The sequence below is a fragment of the Mauremys mutica genome, chromosome 6 (genome assembly GCF_020497125.1).
Source record: "Mauremys mutica isolate MM-2020 ecotype Southern chromosome 6, ASM2049712v1, whole genome shotgun sequence".
In the NCBI taxonomy this organism is placed as follows: Eukaryota; Metazoa; Chordata; order Testudines; family Geoemydidae; genus Mauremys; species Mauremys mutica.
This window is the reverse complement of record NC_059077.1, coordinates 125,592,268-125,613,962: the sequence shown is the minus strand read 5'-3', so window position 1 is coordinate 125,613,962 and position 21,695 is coordinate 125,592,268. Positions and strand designations below refer to the sequence as shown.

General features: G+C 51.6%; 1 protein-coding gene across 2 annotated transcripts in view; it reads left to right on the top strand.

Annotated features, from left to right (window-relative positions):
• Window positions 1–21,695, top strand: part of LOC123372882 (neuronal acetylcholine receptor subunit alpha-7-like) — a 131,839-nt gene that overhangs the window by 102,891 nt on the left and 7,253 nt on the right. For both annotated transcript variants that reach the window (XM_045021458.1, XM_045021460.1), the window contains one exon: window positions 14,873–14,982. In XM_045021458.1, coding sequence (XP_044877393.1) covers window positions 14,873–14,982 — 110 coding nt within the window. The remainder of the gene's footprint in view (window positions 1–14,872; window positions 14,983–21,695) is intronic.

Sequence of the window (21,695 nt, the reverse complement as noted above, 5' to 3'; positions counted from 1 at the left end):
ACAGCCAAGAAAATCCTACAGCAGGAAGATCCATTCTTTGCTCTTCTGAGTTACAGATCAACACCAATAGCTGCTATTTTGAAGCAGCTATTGGAGGAGAGGAAGGTGATCAGGAACAGTCAACATGGATTCACCAAGGGCAAGTCATGCCTGATCAACCTGATTGCGTTCTATGATGAGATAACTGGCTCTGTGGATATGGGGAAAGTGGTGGACATGATATATCTTGACTTTAGCAAAGCTTTTGATATGGTTTCCCACAGTATTCTTGCCAGCAAGTGAAAAAGTATGGACTGGATGAATGGACTATAAGATGGATAGAAAGCTGGTTAGGTCGTCGGGCTCAACGGGTAGTGATCAATGGCTTGATGTCTAGTTGGCAGCCAGTATCAAGCAGAGTGCCCCACGGGCTGATCCTGGGGCCGGTTTTGTTCAACATCTTCATTAATGATCTGGATGATGGGATGGATTGCACCTCAGCAGCTTCGCAGATGACACTAAGCTATAGGGAGAGGTAGATACCTAGATAAATTGGATGATTGGGCTAAAAGAAATCTGATGAGGTTCAAGAAGGAGAAGTGCAGAGTCCTGCACTTAGGATGGAAGAGTCCCATGCCCTGCTACAGGCTGGGGATCAACAGGATAAGCGTCAGTTCTGCAGAAAAGGACCTGGGGATAACAGTGGATGAGAAGCTGGATATGAGTCAACAGTGCGCCCTTGTTGCCAAGAAGGCTAACAGTATATTGGGCTGCATTAGTAGGAACATTGCCAGCAGATTGAGGGAAAAGACGGTTACTCACCGTTGTAACTGTTGTTCTTCGAGATGCGTTGCTCCTATCCATTCCAGTTAGGTGTGCGCGCTGCGCGTGCACGGCTCTTCGGAAGATTTTCTGAGCTTCATGCCCTGACGGCTGGTCCACCGTATACCATCTTTCATGCAGACAAAGTTCGGCTTGGGCCACACCCGGCCTTCCTCCCTAAGGTGGTGTCGGCCTTCCATTTGAACCAGGACATTTTTCTTCCTGTTTTTTTCCCGAAGCCTCGCGCCTCAAGTCGGGAACAACAGCTTCACACCCTGGACGTCCGCAGGGCCCTTGCTTTCTACATAGAGCGAACAAAATCCTTCCGACGCTCGCCCCAACTGTTCGTAGCGGTGGCGGATCGTGTGAAAGGCAAGCCGGTCTCCTCTCAGAGGATTTCCTCCTGGGTCACTGCATGTATCTGAACATGCTACGAGCTTGCTTGTGTACCAGCTAACCGCCTCACCGCTCACTCTACGAGAGCACAAGCCTCGTCTGCCGCCTTCCTGGCCCATGTCCCCATCCAGGACATCTGTAGAGTGGCCACCTGGTCTTCTGTCCACACCTTCGCTTCCCACTACGCGTTGGTGCAGCAATCCAGAGACGATGCAGCCTTCGGCTCAGCAGTCTTACACTCTGCCACGTCTCACTCCGACCCCACCGCCTAGGTAAGGCTTGGGAATCACCTAACTGGAATGCATAGGAGCAATCACTCGAAGAAGAAAAGACGGTTACTCTCCGTTGTAACTGTTGTTCTTCGAGATGTGTTGCTCCTATCCATTCCAGACCCGCCCTCCTTCCCCACTGTCGGAGTAGCCAGCAAGAAGGAACTGAGGAGCGGACGGGCCGGCTGGGGTATATATCTAGCGCTATAGCAGCGCCACTCCAGGTGGCGCCCAGCCGGCCCGCTGGTGTTGCTAGGGTAAAAATCTTCCGAAGAGCCGTGCACGCGCGGTGCGCACACCTGACTGGAATGCATAGGAGCAATCACTCGAAGAAGAAGTGGTTATTCCCCTCTATTCGGCACTGGTGAGGCCACATCTGGAGTATTGTGTCCAGTTTTGGGCCCTCCACTACAGAAAGGATGTGGACAAATTGGAGAGAGTCCAGCAAAGGACAACAAAAGTGATTAGGGTGCTGGGGCACATGACTTATGAAAAGAGGCTGAAGGAACTGGGTTTATTTAGTCTGTAGAAGAGAAGAGTGAGGGAGGATTTGATAGCCGCCTTCAACTACATGAAGGGGGGTTCCAAAGAGGATGGAGCTCGGCTGTTCTCGGTGGTGGCAGATGACAGAACAAGGAGTAATGGTCGCAAGTTGCAGTGGGAGAGGCCTAGGTTGGATATTAGGAAACACTATTTCACTAGGAGGGTGGTGAAGCACTGGAATGGGTTACCAAGGGAGGTGGTGGAATCTCCATCCTTAGAGGTTTTTAAGGCCCGGCTTGACAAAGCCCTGTCTGGGATGATTTAGTTAGTATTGGTCCTTCTTTGAGCAGGGGGTTGGACTAGATGACCTTCTGAGGTCTCTTCCAACCCTAATCTTCTATGATTCTATTGGATTTAGTCCAGCACAACTCAGAACTACTATTCCAATTTTGGAAAAGAACCTGTTTGCAAGGTGGCCAGAGATTAAGAGAGTGGCGAAATTTAATAAAAAGGCTAAAGGAGCTTTTACAACAGACACTCAGTTAGAGAACTGCTGGGTCTAAAATCTGGTGACTGTGTTCATGTCAGATTGGATGGAGAAGGATGGACAACTCCAGCTGTCATGAAGAAAAAGTATTCAGTGCCCAAATCATATGTGATTGAGACTGACAGTAGAGAATTCAACAGAAACCGTCAACATCTACAGTTTATTCCTCAGAAAGAGTGATCAACAGAGCAAACCCTACAGATGGCAGATGTAGAACAAGATGATGACTCAAGGATTCCAAATCGACCACAGTCAGATGTTGCAACTGGCGGACAGCCTGATGAGCAAGTCGTTATGTGTTCCTGTCATGTAATTAGAAAACCAGTACAATTTGGAGACAGACTGATACGTTCAGAGCTTCAAAGACAGTGCGATAATGTAAATACTGTAAATGGCAGGAATGAAGAACGTAACGGGGGAGATGTGATGGAATGCTAAACTGTATTATAGTGTTCAGCCATTAGCTGGCAGTGTGTGTCCAGGGCTGGCTCCAGGCACCAGCTAAGGGAGCAGGTGCTTGGGGTGTCCAATATCAAGGGGCGGCATTCCGGTCGCTACTGGGGTGGCACATCTGGGTCTTCGGCAGCAATTCAGTGGTGGGTGCCTCAGTCCCTGTCAGAACGAAGGGCCTGCCGCCAAATTGCTGCCAAAGAGTGGAGCGGCGCAATTGCGCTGCCACGGCTTTTTTAAAAAAAAATTTTTTTTTGCCGCTTGGGGCGGCAGAAAACCTGGAGCCGGCCCTGCGTGTGTCAAATACCTTATTTAAACGAACATCAGCCATACATGGCAGAGAATTAAAGAATCTTATGAGGAACACAAGCTCTGTAGCCAGTCCGTATCTGGTACAGAGAAACATGACACTGTCCCCAATGCACTTCTGGGGTGCTGCCCTTCAGTTTTTCCTCCGAGCAGAAGCAATGACCACACCCTCCCTCTGCTGGTGAGTGTACTGCTTGGTACCACGGATGACTGCGCTTGCCTGCACCCCACCCGGGAAAGAGCATACAGGTCAGCGTGCTAGCTGTTCTCTGTGTGCCTTGCAGCACGCTCCTGCATGCTGTGGAGGAGTCCTGCCCTGCTCTTAGCACAAGAGACCCCTGCAGTCCTCGGAGGGTCCGAGTTTGAGGAGTGTGGTGTATTCAAAGCCTGCCCTGAAGCTCACTAACAAAAATGACGGCTTAGTTTCTGAGGATTCACATGGGGCACTGAGCTAAGGAACAGAGAAGTCAGGGAACCACTGAGACTAATTGCACTGATTTATATTTAAAATCTTAACAGATCCAACAAACCCAGGGACGTGGATGAAAAGCATTTGAGCGCGGTGGTGTATAAAAGACAATGGCTGAGCTAGAACCAAACTCAGTGAACTATAAGAGCAAGGCCGTAGTGCTGAGCCCTGGGAGTCCCTGCGAGCCCTGTTGTGGAGTGCAACCTTTGGAGCATAATTATACAGCAACCACCGAGGCCTGAACTTATCCATCCTAGAACAGCTGATTCCTCCCTAGGGCAGCCTGCCTGGCTGCACTTGTGACTTGGCCTATTTTTAATTTCCTTTTTTTTATGGTGCCATCTATACAGCCGGAGAGAACAGTGCATGGGAGTAGGGAGCATGTATAAAGCCAGGAAACTCCAAACTCACTACACAAATCATTGGGTTTGATGGATAATCACTGGGTGACATCCTATGGCCCATGCTCTGCAAGAGACCAGACTAGATGAGTATGAATTTTTGCACACATTAAATCTTCCTCACTAGAGAATGCAAAAGCATAATGGTGACGCCACACTTCCCCCCACAAACACATCACACACAGTACACCTAACCCGTGCACAGAGATCAGTCCTGAATATTTGCTGAGGATGTAACTGAGGTTTTGCATTGTATTAGAAGGGCACTTAATGTGTTGTGCAGAAGATCTTTCAGAAGGAGAAGGAAGGCTTTTTTGTGATGATGAGGAATCTATCACCATCAGTTGAATTGTGCTACATTAGCTTTAGGTGTCCTCTAACTTGCTATTTCCTTGTTTATAAGAGTTTGCACTGGGGGCAGGGGTATGTCAGACAAAGATTTTGCTTATGGAATACAAAAACACACACACAATGCATAAAGAAAAAACAAATACCTTTAAATCAGGAGGTTGTACTTCCATCCAAGCTCTTGTGTCATCAAACAGCTAATCAAAGAACAAGGTATATGATTCCTTTAAAAATAGGTTCAGAACTGAAAATGTTCCTATACTGTGTATTTAGTGAAGCACAAAGGATTTAAATGAATAACTACTGCATGATTAAAACATGGTAAGCAAACAAAGCCCTACATAATTATACACATTGCTTATCATTTGGATTACAGTGGTACCTAGAGGCACATTGATGTCAGTGGGATTTTCTCCATAGGATTCAGCCTCCCAAATGGACATAGAATAACAATTATAATTTCATAAACATTGCTTATTACAGACAGACACAAACCACACACAGATTTTAAAAAGTGAATGCCTTAAAAGCCAAGCTCCTAAATATGTATTTAGGCAATTAATAGATGGCTTTATTTTCAGAACTGCGAATCACCCAGCAACTCCTGCTGAAGTCATGAATGCTGAGTGCCAGCGCTTTTGAAAATCAGGGCAATAATTTAGTCCCTAAATATGGACACGACACAGGCTAACTTTAGGCCCTTAGTTTTTAAACTATTGGTCACAGACTGGTCTGTATGTACCATTCTGAACTGTAGGGTAATACAGACCCTGGGTTTGATCTTCCACTCCGCTGCACCAGTTTTATGCTGCTCAGTGATGGAGCTACACAAGGAAGGGTGATGGGTCACTGGTGGTGGGCTGGAGAGTGAGCATACCCTGCATTCACCTGGCAGTGGCAGCTTCTGTCTCAGGGCTGGAGCTGGCTACCCACTCCAAGTTTGTTCTGCTTTTACCAACTCCACGCTTGTTCAGGTTTTAGTTTTTCTTACACTGCCCTAAATACACATGATGGGGCAGGTCCTCAGTTGCTGTACACTGGCATAGTTGCACTGAAGCTGAGGACATGCCCTGACATCTCCAAACAAATCTTGGCATTTTGCTGTAGTCCTGCAACAAACCCATTCAGTGATGCAGGATGTCATACTAGACTACCACCCCCATCCCACATCAGCATTCTAATTTGCAAACTATTTCCATCTCTTTTATAGAATTTCCCACACAATCTATTAGGACCATCACCTTACCTTAGACCAGGGGTCGGCAACCTTTCAGCAGTGGTGTGCCGAGTCTTCATTTATTCACTCTAATTCAAGGTTTCGCTGCCAGTCATGCATTTTAACGTTTTTAGAAGGTCTCTTTCTATAAGTCTATAACATATAACTAAACTATTGTTGTATGTAAAGTAAACAAGGTTTTTAAAATGTTTAAGAAGCTTCATTTAAAATTAAATTAAAATGCAGAGCCCCCCAGACCGGTGGCCAGGACCCAGCAGGGTGTGAGTGCCACTGAAAATCAGCCCACGTGCCGCCATAGGTTGCCTACCCCTGCCTTAGACTTTAGTTTCTCCTGGGCCGCTGACACATCCTCTATTGATTGTGGTCATTCGCTAGTTGTGGGACCTCTTCCCAGGTTATGCCAGCGCATTCAATCCTCTGTCACTGTCTTCAGCCTGTTCTTCCTTGGCCTTCCATACTTTCATTTTCCTTCCCTGAGTACCCCATTCACTGCTTGCTTAGCATGTCACCCATCTTCCAAACAGGGCATACATCCCAACCACCTGACACTTCTCTCTTTGATGGCCTTTCTAAACTCCTGCTCTGTCGGCTTCCTGGCTCTCGCTTTACTTATTTTGTCTTTCTATGAAATGTGTAGTATCTTCCTCAGCCATCTGTGATGGGCAGCCTCCAATCTCCTTTGGTTAGCCACTGTCATTAGCCAAGTCTTTTCTCTGTACAGTAGTGTTCTCAGTACAATCGCATGGTATAACGTGACCTGTAGTTTGGTATGGTGACCTCTGTGTGACTACAGGTTGTTCATCCTTCCAAAAGCAGTGTTTGTTTTTCCTAATCTCAGATGAATCTCTCGCTCACAGCCATCTTCAAATGTCATCACTCTCCCCAAGTGGCAGAACTCTACCTGTTTGGTTTCTTTTCCATCCACGTGCACCTTTGTATCTGTTGCCCAGTTTCCTCCCTTCATAATATTGGTCTTCTCTGCATTTGCTTTCAATCCAATGTTTGCTGCTTTCTGTTCTCTCTCTGATGTAAGGGCAGTCATTCCATTCCACATCATCCTCGGGAAAGCAATGTCATCGGCAAAGTTAAGCACCACTGCAAGAATGAATAGCTGTTATTACTGATTATTTACAGCCCCCCATTGGATAGCATCAGCCACTATATTTGCTAGGTGTCTGCTGGTAATTCAGTATGTGATGCATTTCTAAAGCCCAGGGACTCATGCCTACAACCCCCAGATGCTGAAGCAGCTGCCTAGGTACTACGCTACACATTATGCCTCTTCTAACAATAAAAAGACAAAAAAATAAATCAGCCCTAGGAAAGCTAGTACCTCACTCTGGAAAGAGATTGCCTGCACTTCTGTGCCTTGGAAGCAGCTATTGGAGTGTTACAAAGATGCTAAGGAAACAGCATGTGTTTTGAGACTATAATAAGACTGGCTAATAGTCACCAATATCCCATCAATCTCTTCATGTTTTAGAGAGATTTCAAAGCATTTCCCCCTCCACACCTAGGTGGAAAATGAGTCACAGGGAAGACAAAAGGCCAGAGAGCAAGTCCGCAATAGAAGCAGGGGTTGAAGCAAGGTCTCCTGACATCGTTCCCTTTCCTGTCCCATGGCAGCCATGCAGGGGAGGGCAGTGAAAAGAATGTAATTTCTTTCACGAATCAAGCTCACTTCATGTTTCATTAAGCACTTGTGCCACTGAGGCTGCCTGAAGGGGGCTCCATCTGCTGCTGGTCAGTGCGCAGCTCAGCCCCATGGCCTGGAGACGTCAGCTAGCTGGGCCCCGGGGACAGAGGAACGGTCACCGCCACTGCAAACAACATTGCCTTCAGCATCACTCATGCCCTGAACGTCTCCAGGCCAATGAGAACGCAGGCTGCATGTGGAGTTACAGAGGCAAATCCCTGTGCCTCTTGCTAATATGTGCTGCCCCATTACCCATGCCTGGTCATGCAAGCTTTGTTCAGTGACACAGATCACTGGGTTCCTTAGCCTGAGCCTACTACCACTGGTGTCCATGGGCACCGGATTGGGCCCCAGGAAAGGTCAGAGCAGCAGGTCCTAGAGGTCAGCTGCAAAGGGTATGTCATTCCGTTCAGCTCCATTTGCCAGTGGGATGTGCCATGTTGATGAGGGGGCGTAGTAGGCAGGTCCCGTGGGCTGGAGGGTCTCCATTTGCAGTAAATGGGAGAGGGAGTGGCTTTAATTCCTGTACGGGTGTCCGTTGTTGGCATGTTCCTGTTTTCTTTCAGTGAGCATACCTGTCCTAGGGCCTACCTGCCCTGCCACTGCGGCACACGTAGGGCTAGCTTTGATCGCGCTTTGCTTTAACAGCAAGGGCAGTGAAGCTGTGGCAGCCTGGGCTAGCAGACCCTTAGGGTTCCTTTGCATCCCAGGCTAAAACCATTTAAAAGTAATTTGCTGTGAGACTGTTACAGTGCCCCTTTAAATGTGCAGCATTCACCAAAGTGCATAGTATTTCAGGACAGTGGTTGTTCTTGTGATGTGTCTATTGTGTTTCTAATTCACTGGGCATGCTGGGGCCAGCTCTGCCTACAGTGTTCGCAGGGTTGGTACCCAGGGTCCTGCAGCCAGGCCTGTCCTGAGAGTGGGGAAGTGGTGGGATTCCATCCCGAGAGCAGTGAAGGCACAAGGGCTGCGATCAGAGAGGTGCAGTCCAGCTAGCCCTGTCCTCCCAGAAACCAGTCTTGATGTGAACACACGGAGAGCTGGAAAATCCACTACTTCGCTGGGTAGTTCCTTCCAGTGGTTAATCCTGCCTGTTCCCCTCACACTGAGTAAAATCTTCCTTAGCTCTTTGCTCTTTCCTTGTGTGTATGTAATAGAGAGGTTTTTCTATTCTCTACCTGTCAAGATTATTCTGTTAGCCTATCTGCGTAATTCATTTTGTCCTGGGACACTGGGACTGCCTCACAGAACTATACCATAGTTTTAATGCAGACCTTAGCGGCTCCTTATCTGCGTCGTGCTCTTCTCTGCAGCGATGGGAAGTTGCGTTAGGAAAGTGTGTGACATAACACCGCTGAGATGCTATTAAAACCTTGACTATTGCTCCAAGCGTCTGCTCAGGAGAGAGGCCGGGTGCACATGTGTGCAGTGGGGGAAACAGGATTTCTGGCTTCAGCACATGCTGTCCCGTCCCTCTTTGGGCCCTTTGGCTATAATGCTCCTTGGCATTTAGCACCACTGGACACAGGCCTAGACTTCCACGTTCCTTGTCTTTTTCACACTGCTAGATCTGCTTTAGCTGCCCTCTAGCAAGGGTTGAAGTACCAGAGATTGCTGGTGTGCAGGCTAGTCTTTGTTACAGTTAACTGTCCGTGGCACGATCCTGTTGTGCCTCCTACCCTCTCTGCTCTGCCCGTACATGGCAGCACACAGAGGCAGAGCTGACTCAAGAGCTTACACTCGACAGACCGGATGTGTTTTGATCCCCGTTTTACACGAGGGACTGAGGCCCAAAGAGTTGAAGGCTGGTGTTTGAGGGAGTTGGGCATCTTTCTTGCCCTTAAACTTCCTAGAAGTTGAATGCTTCTCTTCTTTAGGTAGCTTGTCCAGGGTCCAGCCTGTGGCAAATCAAGAACTGAACCAGGCGCTCATGAATCCCTGTCCGGGGCTTTGACCCAAAGGCTTCCTGTAGTCGTAGAGCCTTGATGCACCTTTCCATTGAAGGAAGTGTTCCCAACGCTGAGAAATTTCAGTCCCTTCATTCTGCTTCACCTTTCCAGCCAGACACTGGCACAGCATTTAGTTAATCCCTGATGTCCTCCAAGGAAGAGGTTTAGTTATCGCCACTCATTTCATTTGGAATTATGATGCAACTGCCTTTAATCATGAGTCCATTAGACTTGCTTAATTGCACACACAAAGTTGTCTCTTGTCACTTCTTTAGTGTCCTTAGATACATGGACCATCCACTCCTAATGTCACTTAGAACTTCCTGAAGTTAGGTATCTGTCAAGATTGTTTCGGTAGCTGGAGTAGTCTCTTTTCTGACACGTATCTGTATGTGTCCACAGCATCCACATTCCCTTTTATGTAATTTTTGAGCTCATGGGTATGTGAATGCAATGCTGCCACAATGACAGAGTGTTTGCTACTACCAGATTTTTCTCAGGAACATATTTAGCAATTGGCTTAAATCACATTAACCTTAGCAATAGACATTGGCATCTTCGTGGTACTTGGTCCAGGTCTTCTCAAATTGCTTTGGTTTTCTCGGGGCTAGGACCGATTCCATCTCTGTTTATTGTCTGCCCTAAAACTTGATTTGGGGTAGGCAGAAAATACATTTTTCCTTGGTTAGCCTCAGCGTTGTCTCTTAGGCTTAGTTGTACTGGATCTCCTTTCAAAAGTCCAATATCATCAAATATTCCATCAAGTTCTTCCACCTTTAATAAGGCCTCCATTACTGTTGGGTCTGAATGCCACACAATCTTTTCTCTATTTATCCTGACCGCATACCGGTCAGGCGGGACAGTGCTATTATCCCCATTATACAGATGGGGAACTCAGGCCCAATTTCGTACAGGGGTCTGGGGTGGAGCAGAGAACTGAACCAGAGTCTCTAGTCCTACTCTGATGCCCTAACTACTGGATCATCCTTCCTCTCTTGTCATGTTGCTTCTTTGTTATAGGTTTCCTATTTGGCTAGTGTTGAGACACCAGAGACCTCCTTTAATTAGTGGGCATGGGGGCTTGATGTTGAGGTGAAAGCTGCACAGAAATGATCATGGTGTGCAGCAGGGTTGGCCTGCAGTTTCTGCTTTCAGCACTATGCTCGACATGACAGAATCAGTCATACTTCATCCACTACTGAAGGCTGTCAAATCAGGCATCCCTACTGGGTGTGATCGTGCATTGGCAATGAGTACACTGCTGAGAAGGCTGTTGGTCTGTGTTCCTTTGATCATATACAAAGACAAAAGCTATGAATTCGAGTGCATATGTCTCCTTTTATCAGCCAACTAAACTGCTTTATGCACAATCGTATTGCTCACTTTCCAGCCCAGTGTATGAAACAACATTAACTCTCTGAAGTTCCTGACTGGGGCAAGTTTCACTCATCCATAAACTCCCCAGCTCCCATCTATCATGGGATATCAAAGCATTCGTACATCGCTGAGCTGGTTTGCAATACCCGGACACACACAGCAGTGGACAGAGAGCCTCAAAGCTGAAATTCCTCCTGTGAGTTTGTCAGGTACTTTGCTTATTTTAGGGCTTGACTGTGACCTGCTTAGTGACCAGTGTAGAGGAATGAGTGGGCACAAGGTGCCTCTGTTATTCTCCTGCATGGACTTCCTGTACCATGGGGCTGCTGCCCCCCTCCTGCACAGCCGGGCAGAACCTTGGCTCCTCCCCCTGAGCTCTGGGCAATGCACACGCAGGGCGCCGAGTTATATGGGTCCATGGGGCCCGGGTTCCAGCAATATTCAGGGCCTGGGGGCCTGGCTCCACCGATGTTTGGGGCTGGGTCTCTCCCCGGGTACCGCCTGCTGCCCCCCCACGCCTCCCTTGAATGTCTCCCGGCCCCCATCTGCTGCCCCCACATGCCTGCCCCGGGCCCCAGAGTGTCCCTGTCTCAGCGCTGCTCTGTGCTCTGCTGGCTCCCGGCATCAACTGCCGCCACAGGGTCCTAGCAGCCCCCCTTCCACTAATGCAAGGGCAGGCTGACCCCGACCCTGCCCTTCCGCCCTGGACCCTTCCCTTTTCCAGCGGGACTCTGCACCAGCACAGCCCCCCCCCACCCGCTCCTGCCCCAGGCTGGGCAAGGGGCAGCCCCACCCCCAGTGAGGCTACAGTGAGGGGCAGCAGCAGGGGAGGAGGCGCACATGTGATGGCAGCCCCCACCCCCGGCACCCACCACAGGGGAGGCAAGGGGGCTTCTTGGACCTGAGAGGAGCAGGTGCAGTGACAGTGGTGTGGGGTGAGTGTGCTGCCAGGGGGAAGGGGAGGGGAAACGGGGGCCCCTTCCCTTGAGCTCGCTACTGCCAGCGGGGAGAGGGTTGGAGGGAGTCCTCCTCTCTGGCCCCAGCCCCAGGGCAGCCTGTCTGCAACCCAAACCCCTCATCCCCAGCCCCACCCCACTGCCCTCACCTCTGCACTCCAACCCTCTGCCTGAGCCCCTCCCACACCCCAAACCCCTCATCCCCAGCCCCACCCCACAGCCCTCACCTCTGCACTCCAACCCTCTGCCTGAGCCCCTCCCACACCCCAAACCCCTCATCCCCAGCCCCACCCCACAGCCCTCACCCCTGCACTCCAACCCTGTGCCTGAGCCCCTCCCACACCCCAAACCCCTCATCCGCAGCCCCACCCCACTGCCCTCACCCCTGCACTCCAACCCTGTGCCTGAGCCCCTCCCACACCCCAAACCCCTCATCCCCAGCCCCACCCCACAGCCCTCACCCCGTCACTCCAACCCTCTGCCTGAGCCCCTCCCACACCCCAAACCCCTCATCCCCAGCCCCACCCCACGGCCCTCACCCCTGCACTCCAACCCTCTGCCTGAGTCCCTCCCACACCCCAAACCCCTCATCCTCAGCCCCACCCCACAGCCCTCACCTCTGCACTCCAACCCTCTGCCTGAGCCCCTCCCACACCCCAAACCCCTCATCCCCAGCCCCACCCCACAGCCCTCACCTCTGCACCCCAACCCTCTGCCTGAGCCCCTCCCACACCCCAAACCCCTCATCCCCAGCCCCACCCCACAGCCCTCACCTCTGCACTCCAACCCTCTGCCTGAGCCCCTCCCACACCCCAAACCCCTCATCCCCAGCCCCACCCCACGGCCCTCACCTCTGCACTCCAACCCTCTGCCTGAGCCCCTCCCACACCCCAAACCCCTCATCCCCAGCCCCACCCCACGGCCCTCACCTCTGCACTCCAACCCTCTGCCTGAGCCCCTCCCACACCCCAAACCCCTCATCCCCAGCCCCACCCCACGGCCCTCACCTCTGCACTCCAACCCTCTGCCTGAGCCCCTCCCACACCCCAAACCCCTCATCCCCAGCCCCACCCCACGGCCCTCACCCCTGCACCCCAACCCTCTGCCTGAGCCCCTCCCACACCCCAAACCCCTCATCCCCAGCCCCACCCCACGGCCCTCACCACTGCACACGACCGCTCTGCCTTAGCCCCTCCCACACCCCAAACCCCTCATCCCCAGCCCCACCCCACGGCCCTCACCTCTGCACTCCAACCCTCTGCCTGAGCCCCTCCCACACCCGAAACCCCTCCTCCCCAGCCCCACCCCACGGCCCTCACCTCTGCACTCCAACCCTCTGCCTGAGCCCCTCCCACACCCCAAACCCCTCATCCCCAGCCACACCCCACCGCCCTCACCCCTGCACTCCAACCCTCTGCCTGAGCCCCTCCCACACCCCAAACCCCTCATCCCCAGCCCCACCCCACGGCCCTCACCTCTGCACTCCAACCCTCTGCCTGAGCCCCTCCCACACCCCAAACCCCTCATCCCCAGCCCCACCCCACGGCCCTCACCTCTGCACCCCAACCCTCTGCCTGAGCCCCTCCCACACCCCAAACCCCTCATCCCCAGCCCCACCCCACAGCCCTCACCTCTGCACTCCAACCCTCTGCCTGAGCCCCTCCCACACCCCAAACCCCTCATCCCCAGCCCCACCCCACAGCCCTCACCCCTGCACTCCAACCCTCTGCCCTCACCCCTCCCACACCCCAAACCCCTCATCCCCAGCCCCACCCCACAGCCCTCACCCCTGCACCCCAACCCTCTGCCTGAGCCCCTCCCACACCCCAAACCCCTCATCCCCAGCCCCACCCCACAGCCCTCACCTCTGCACTCCAACCCTCTGCCTGAGCCGCTCCCACACCCCAAACCCCTCATCCCCAGCCCCACCCCACAGCCCGAACCCCTGCACCCCAACCCTCTGCCCTCACCCCTCCCACACCCCAAACCCCTCATCCCCAGCCCCACCCCACAGCCCTCACCTCTGCACTCCAACCCTCTGCCTGAGCCCCTCCCACACCCCAAACCCCTCATCCCCAGCCCCACCCCACAGCCCTCACCTCTGCACTCCAACCCTCTGCCTGAGCCCCTCCCAAACCCCTCATCCTCAGCCCCACCCCACAGCCCTCACCTCTGCACTCCAACCCTCTGCCTGAGCCCCTCCCACACCCCAAACCCCTCATCCTCAGCCCCACCCCACAGCCCTCACCTCTGCACTCCAACCCTGTGCCTGAGCCCCTCCCACACCCCAAACCCCTCATCCTCAGCCCCACCCCACAGCCCTCACCTCTGCACTCCAACCCTCTGCCTGAGCCCCTCCCACACCCCAAACCCCTCATCCTCAGCCCCACCCCACAGCCCTCACCTCTGCACTCCAACCCTGTGCCTGAGCCCCTCCCACACCCCAAACCCCTCATCCCCAGCCCCACCCCACAGCCCTCACCTCTGCACTCCAACCCTCTGCCTGAGCCCCTCCCACACCTCAAACCCCTCATCCCCAGCCACACCCCAGAGACCTCACATTTTTACATTATTTTAAAATATATATATTGGCTTACAAGGCAGGTGTGGTGGGACTTGGACCCATTCTGGGCACCACCAAAAATTATACAATCCTGCCGCCCCTGTGCACATGTGCTGGCATGGCAGGGACAGTGGGGTAGAGATTGGCACAGATTACCTCCTCCATGGACCAAGATGGGGAACTAAGGACCAGATGGCATCTCAGTCACAACCTGGCCCCTACTCCTGGAACAGTGCAACTACCTCTTTTGTGTGTGGCTCTTTTCAGGGATTGTTGCAAATCTCGCCCTTAATATTGTTTTCTTATGCAAACAATTATACTGAATTTGATAGAATTCTAGACATTTAAACCCCTTGTCCTTTGTGTACGTGCCATTACAATTGAATTGGATGGGGGGCTGGGGGGACGCCTGCATTCAGAGGGCCCCTTTCTCTGACAATCAGTCACTAATGAAGCCCATGCCTGGCATTTCTTTGCAGGGGCTCGGCCGTGTTTTCTCTCTGGAGGGGAAGCTCACTCTCTCACATGGCGGCGGCATAGGACAACAATCAGGACAGCAGATTTCACCCTGTCATTTCTAATCAAACTCACCTCGTCTTTGTTATTTTTTAATTGCAGCTCAATATTTCGCTAGCATCATGGTCATTGTTGGTCTCTCGGTGGTGGTAACCGTCCTGGTTCTTCAGTTTCATCATCACGATCCACAAGCGGGAAAAATGCCCCACTGGGTAAGTGGCTTCAACATGGACATATTCAGTAACAGGAAATAAAAGACTCTTCTTGATACTGAACTGCTGGGACCACAACTTGTTGTAATCAGCTGAACAATTGTGATTGAACAAAACAGGTGTGATCTCACCATGCTGGGAAAAAACCCACACTTGGAAAAAAAGCCCAAACCCCCAGGATCTGGGTGACCATTACAAAGGCACCCTGGTTATTAGGCTTCCCACTGGAGTTTGCGGCATTTACTGTTCAGATGACGTGGGAAAGTCAAACATCAGGCAAACCAATGTTGCTCTTCTTAATGGTGCTCACTTTGCTCTTGCCAACCCCCAGGGCATCGCAGGACCCATACTGCTCTCTTACCCACTGTGCTCAGTGGTCTCCTCTAGATCCCTCATTTTGACCCTGTGATGTTTTGATCCCACTTCCTGTTTGTACCTCCCTGGTAGTAGATTAAGTCCTGGTGCTGTGGCCCCTCCATCTTCTGAGAGGGCCGTGTTCCCTCACTTCGCTGGGCTCTGCCCACCACTTCCAGCTAAGCAGACGGGCTGGGGCCTTTCAGGAGCAATATACGTTCTACAAATGTTCAAGTCAAAACCCCCAAACCAAAACAAAACACAGTTTTTCTCTCACTGTTTCTCATGGGGAGACTTTACAGACCACATTGTGCCTGATTAAAAAGGAAAAGAGGAAAGCAGAAGTGAAAACAAATATCCACAATTATCTGTCCAGGCTGATTTCCCAAGAAGTCCATTTCTACAGCAGCCTCTGACACTTAGGGTATGGCTACACTGGCAATTTGCAGCGCTGGAAAGCCTCCACCAGCGCTGCAATTAGTAAGTGGCCACACCTGCAGGGCACTTCCAGCGCTGCAACTCCCTGGCTGCAGCGCTGGCCGTACACCTCACTCAGCATGGGGAATAAGGATTCCAGCGCTGGTGCTGCAGCGCTGGTCATCAAGTGTGGCCACACACCAGCGCTGTGATTGGCCTCCAGGGTATAAGGATGTATCCCAGAATGCTTTTATAAATTACTCTCTTTGTTTTGTTATGCAGCCTCTCTTTGTTTTGTTGTGAACGAGCTCCGCGGAGCTCCGTTGCTGTTGCTGCTTATCTAAAAAACAAACAGAGCTCCTGTTTGCTGTGATCATCTGTACCTGGCTGTAAACAATCAAATGAGAGGCAGGCAGGGAGCGAATGAAACAGCGGGGAGTCGTGTTGGCTGCAGGCTGTTTGCAATTAAGAGTTAAGACTAACGGGTTGGAAACATGTTCTGATTTTTCAAGGCAGGAAGCTAAACACACAGTGTTGGCTCCAAAAATCCCCTCTCTCTCTCCCCCCGCTCCCTGTCACACTAGACCCCACTCCACCCCCCTCTTTTGAAAAGCACGTTGCGGCTACTTGAATGCTGGGATAGCTGCCCATAATGCATCACTCCCAGCAGCGCTGCTAATGCTGCAAATGTGGCCACGCACCAGCGCTGGTAGCTGTGAGTGTGGCCACACACCAGCGCTGCTCTTACACAGCTGGATGACCAGCGCTGCAAACCGTAAGTGTAGCCATACCCTTAGTTCATTGTCTCTGTCACGGTGAGAAATTACTCTGACAAAAGGGAAAAATATCACACAATCCACTGATGTCACCTTGTGTGAGAGACGAAATACACAACAAATTTGGGTGTGGGGAGGGGGACACTGCCCTGTATCCCATTTCATCTGCTCTAAAATACTCCAGGGTGTTGATGCAAGTTTAAAACAAACAATGAAAAATCCAGAAGCTGGGCATGCTAGTAATGATTTCTTAGTGAATTGTCATGACATTTAAAATCACGGTCTTACCTGCCAGACAGCACAGCCAATGAATTCTGAATGATGATCTTCATCCAGTTACAATGCTCTAAGGGTATGTCTACACTACCCGCCGGATCAGCGGGCAACGATTGATCCAGCGGGGATTGATTTATCGCGTCTAGTCTAGACATGATAAATTGACCCCCGAGCGCTCTCCCGTCGACTCCTGTACTTCACCGCCGCGAGAGGCACAGGCGGAGTTGACGAGGGAGCAGCAGCAGTTGACTCACCACAGTGAAGACACTGTGGTAAGTCGATCTAAGTATGTCAACTTTAGCTACGTTATCCACGTAGTTGAAGTTGCATAACTTAGATCAATTCCCCCCCCCAGTGTAGACCAGGGCTAGGAGAGCTTTAAAGATAACCATCCCACTCATGAATCCATGTGCCGAGAGCCCTCAGCCGCCCAGGTGTGACTCATGCATATTCGGCCTTAATAAGAACTTTGGCTGGCTGCCTTGTGGAATGTGCTCACCAGTCTCCAGCCCCTCCTGACCCTCCAGGGCGTCTAATCACTCATAGTCCCATCAAGGCACCCTCTGATTGTTCTGCTAAGTGTGAGGTGAAGCTACCCAGCAAAGCCACAGCAGTTTCAGCAACTGAGGAGCCAGAGTGGAGACCCTATTTTGGTCAGCTAAATTTCCTGTGCTGGCGTGGTTGGCACACCGTGAAGCTTTAGTAACTTAGCAGGCCTTATTATAAGCCTCAACTAGTGATGCGTGAAACCAGCCTCTCAACTGAGGCATTATCTTTGTGGGGACCAGGCAACTCATGGAGAACTCTTCCCTCAATAGAAGTGATCAGACATGGCTTCTGGTCACTCAGCTCTGGGACTCCTGCACCCAGAGTGCGGAGAGGGAATATTTGGAGGCTGCAGAACAACACTGAATGAGGTTGTCCTTCCAGCAGATTGCTGTGTTGGAATCTCCTATCCCTGCATAGGCCTTCGGGCAATGAAGCCCCAGCCAGAGCTGATCAGAACACTCGGCATCGTGAAAGTTCGGGTAGATCAGAGTTGGGACCCACACCTCTGCTGCCAAGCTTCCAATAGACACAGGGCTGACCTTGCACCAGTATCTCAGGGCACCTGCATTTATGCTTGTTTTCGCAGCACTGACACGTCCATCGCTCACATCAGTGCAGTCACTCATTGACACAGCAGTGCTGGTTGTGATGAGGGCCCTACGTTGTTATAGGAAAGTAAATTACTTGCAAGGATATGGAACAAACAAACCAACCAACCATCTGAACCTCCTCCCATCCCCCTGAGATGACTGACCTTTTCCCAGTTTTTTAGAAGGGTTTTAGAAGACCCCCCTTTGAATTTAAGACTGCCTGGGAATATGCCAAGGGCTGAGCTTTCAGGATACCTGCAGAAAGCCCCTCCACCCACATCTAGGGAGGCAATGCTCCTCCACCCACTGCCGGAGCAGTAAAGGAAGGATCTGTGTTTCCTTCCAGCCGTGTACTAGGAATGTGATTGTGACTGAGGTTCCTGGGTCGGCTATTGATAAAGTGAGAGACTGGCTTGCGAATTAAAATAAAATAAAATAATAATTGGAGATATACCTATCTCCTAAAACTGGAAGGGACCTTGAAAAGTCATCAAGTCCAGCCCCCTGCCTTCACTAGCAGGACCAATTTTTGCCCCAGATCCTTAAGTGGCCCCCTCAGGGATTGAAGTCACAACAATGGATTTAGCAAGCCAATACTCAAACCACTGAGCTATCCCTCCCCTCTATTAGGCACTAACAGGGGACCCAGCAAGTTTGAGTTCTGCTCCCAGCCCTGCCACTGCTCTGCTGTATGCCCTTGAGCAAATCACTTCACCTCTCCGTTTTATCTATTTAGTTCTTTAGGGCAGGCACTGTCTCTGCCTATGTACAGCACCTAGCAAACTGAGGCCCAGGATGATTATTTGCATTGCAGTAGAGCCCACGTGAATATTGCAGAAAACATCATTTGAATGGGTACGTGCCAGGCCAGGAAAGAGAGAGACCCACGTAAAAAGAGATGGGGTGGGCGGGACAGGGCGAGACCTAGAGCGAAAAGGCAGGAGTGCTGTGGTTGTACTGAGGAGGACATCACCAGGAGGATGAGAAGGAGTTTAACTCTCTGCATACAAATACAAAAGTTTTGGCCATTGTGATTCCTGGCACATCGGCCCTGTTTTTCCTTCATGCCTGCTGCAGTCTGTGTTACATTTTTCTTCCAGAGATAGCCCTGCAGCCTTTTTGAATCTATTAAGATGGTTATCTGCAGAGAAAAGGAAATTGCTTCCCTGAAACTGTAGTTCTCTGCAAGGCGAATCTCATTGGATTCCCTACTGCTCATGCATCTTCCTCCCCACAGCACTGAGAGTGCTGCACATTTTAATTCCTCTCTATTCCTCATTGTGGGATTATTTCCGCCTCCTGCTTCAAAGGAATTGACAGCTGGTGAACCAGGGGCAGGCTAAGAACCTGCATAGGGGCAGCACAAAAGACACATGGCTTAATTAGCTGCAGTAGTGTCACTAGCTCCCTGCTTCCTGAGCCAGTGACTAACATTCACAATTGTGCAAGTTCCTTTCCCTTCCTGAAAGTGATCACTCCACAGTACTTCTGTCTGTTTCATTAGGCAACAGAAGAGGAGAGGGCCTGAACCTAGTCACATAAGGTTGTAGCCTAGAACTTCAGAGCTCTCTCTCTGTTCCCCTGGACTGCAGGGTGCTATATGGCTATTGCCTTTCCACTGAACCGAGGGAGTTTGCCAAAGCCAAGATTTCCAAACATGGGAGTCTAAAGTCAGGCTCCTCAGCTGGTATTTAGGTGACTAAAAAGCAGGGGCTGTTGGGTGCTTAGCATCTTTGAAAGCTGGCCACTGATCTGACACACAAGAGCCCTAAAGGGGAGCGCTTGCGTAACTCCTGCTACAAGGGTTAATCACCTGGGAAGGGTTCCCAGCTACCCAGATGTGACAGCAGAGGTGAAAGTAAGCTGGTACACCATGGTACAGCATACTGGCAAGAGCTGGTGCACCATACCGGGGCAGCCCGGCTTCCCCAGGTGGTAATTTAAAGGGCTTGGGGCTCCCAGCAGCGGCTGGAGCCCCAGGCCCTTTAAATTGCTGCCAGAGCCCTGCTGACGGAGCCCTGTGGTAGCGGCAGTGGGGCTCCAGGGGTTATTTAAAGGGCCGGGGCTCCCACTGCCTCTACTGCCCTGGGCCCTTTAAATAGCCCCCAGAGCCCTGGGGTAGCAGCAGCAGCCAGGGGCTCTGGCAGCGGTTTAAAGGGCCCGGGGCGGTAGCAGCAGCCGACCCCTGGGCCCTTTAAACTGCTGCCAGAGCCTCCAGCTGCTGCTGCTACCTTGGCGGGGGAGGGGGAGGGCACTTACCGGTACAGGGCGGGCTGGGGCTGGCTCTGACCCCCCCATCCCCACCTCTTCTGCCCGAGGCCCCTCCCCTTCCAGGGTCCAGAGCCGGCCCCAACCCAGCCCCGTACCGGTAAGTCCCTATTTCTACTGTCACCCCTGTGTGCCAGGCAAGCCCTGCACTACCGACTGGGCAGCAGGAGGGCAAGGGATGGGAGTGCACGGCTGAGGGGAGGCTGGGCTTGGTGGGAAGCCGCCTCAGACTAGAGCCACAAAGAGAACATACAAAACTGAGCCTAGCACCTAACCTTAGCGCTCCACGGCCCAGGGCAAGCCACAGCATCCGGGCTCCCTATACAATGTATGGGGAGAGCTGGACACCTAAGAATGGGATTCAGAGAAGCCAATAAGAAATGCCGAGGAGAAGGGTGGTGCCTACAGTCCATCCCTCAGTGAGAGCTGGGCTGGAGGGAGGTGCCTATCGTCACTCGGGAGTCACAGCTGTGACCCTGCTCCTGGAGCCCGGCCCCTAAGGCGGGTCAGCACTTCCTTGCAAGGAACTGAGGAGCAGGTGGTGGTGATGGCAGGCAGGCTCTGAGGCAGCTTCTGAGAACCTCTGGTGAGACAGGTGGGGGATCACGGAGCTTGAGAATTCCTGCAGGGCATAGGCATGAGCTAGGCACCAGGCATCAGAACTTCAGTGGCTTTGCACATGCCCGCTGGCAGAAATGTAGGTGCCTAAGTGACATGATCGGTGGGAATTTAGGGGCCTCCAGGGTTAGGGGCAGCTGAGAATGGGTTTTGAGGATTTAAAGTGCCAGTTAAGGTGGCTAAATCCCTTTGTGGATCTAGCCCCTGGTGGTTCGTGTGGGACTCTGAGTGCAGCAGCCTGCTGTGTGGACGGGCTGTTACACTGCCGGGAAAGTCTGTTGCCTGGAGCGGACGGCTGTGCCTGCAGATTGCTCTCGGGCAATCCAGCGATGTTAAAAAAGCACACAAATGGGTGCACAAGAACCTAGAACTGTCATGCCGAGACTGCTTACTGGCTGCCACACTGTCACAGCTGTCATCCCAATTCACAGTGATGTGAGAATGGGTTAATTACTGAATTTCAATGTGTTTTGGGGGCTAATGGCATTAGACTGAATAAAACAAGAGCCACCCCCTCCCCCATTTCTGGTGCATTTATTCATGCACTAGAAATGCCCCAAAATAGGCTTCCCTGTCTCGGACGTTACAGATGCAGATTCTCCACGCAGTCAGCTCTTTGGCTTGAAGGAAAAGCACCGTTTTCACGGAACGAAGGTAGTGACCTGTTGTCTCTTGGCATATCGAAGATCCATTAACATCTTCAAATTAGCAGCCCAATATAATATGTCATGATTTCACATTGTCAAGAGTGACCCTCTCGCTCTCTCTCAATGACCTTGTTGCAATATCTTTAGCAATTGAAGGCATTCATTTGGTCTTGTGGCTCCTGAAAGTCACAGTGTCAATAACTAGTCAGAGGAAACAG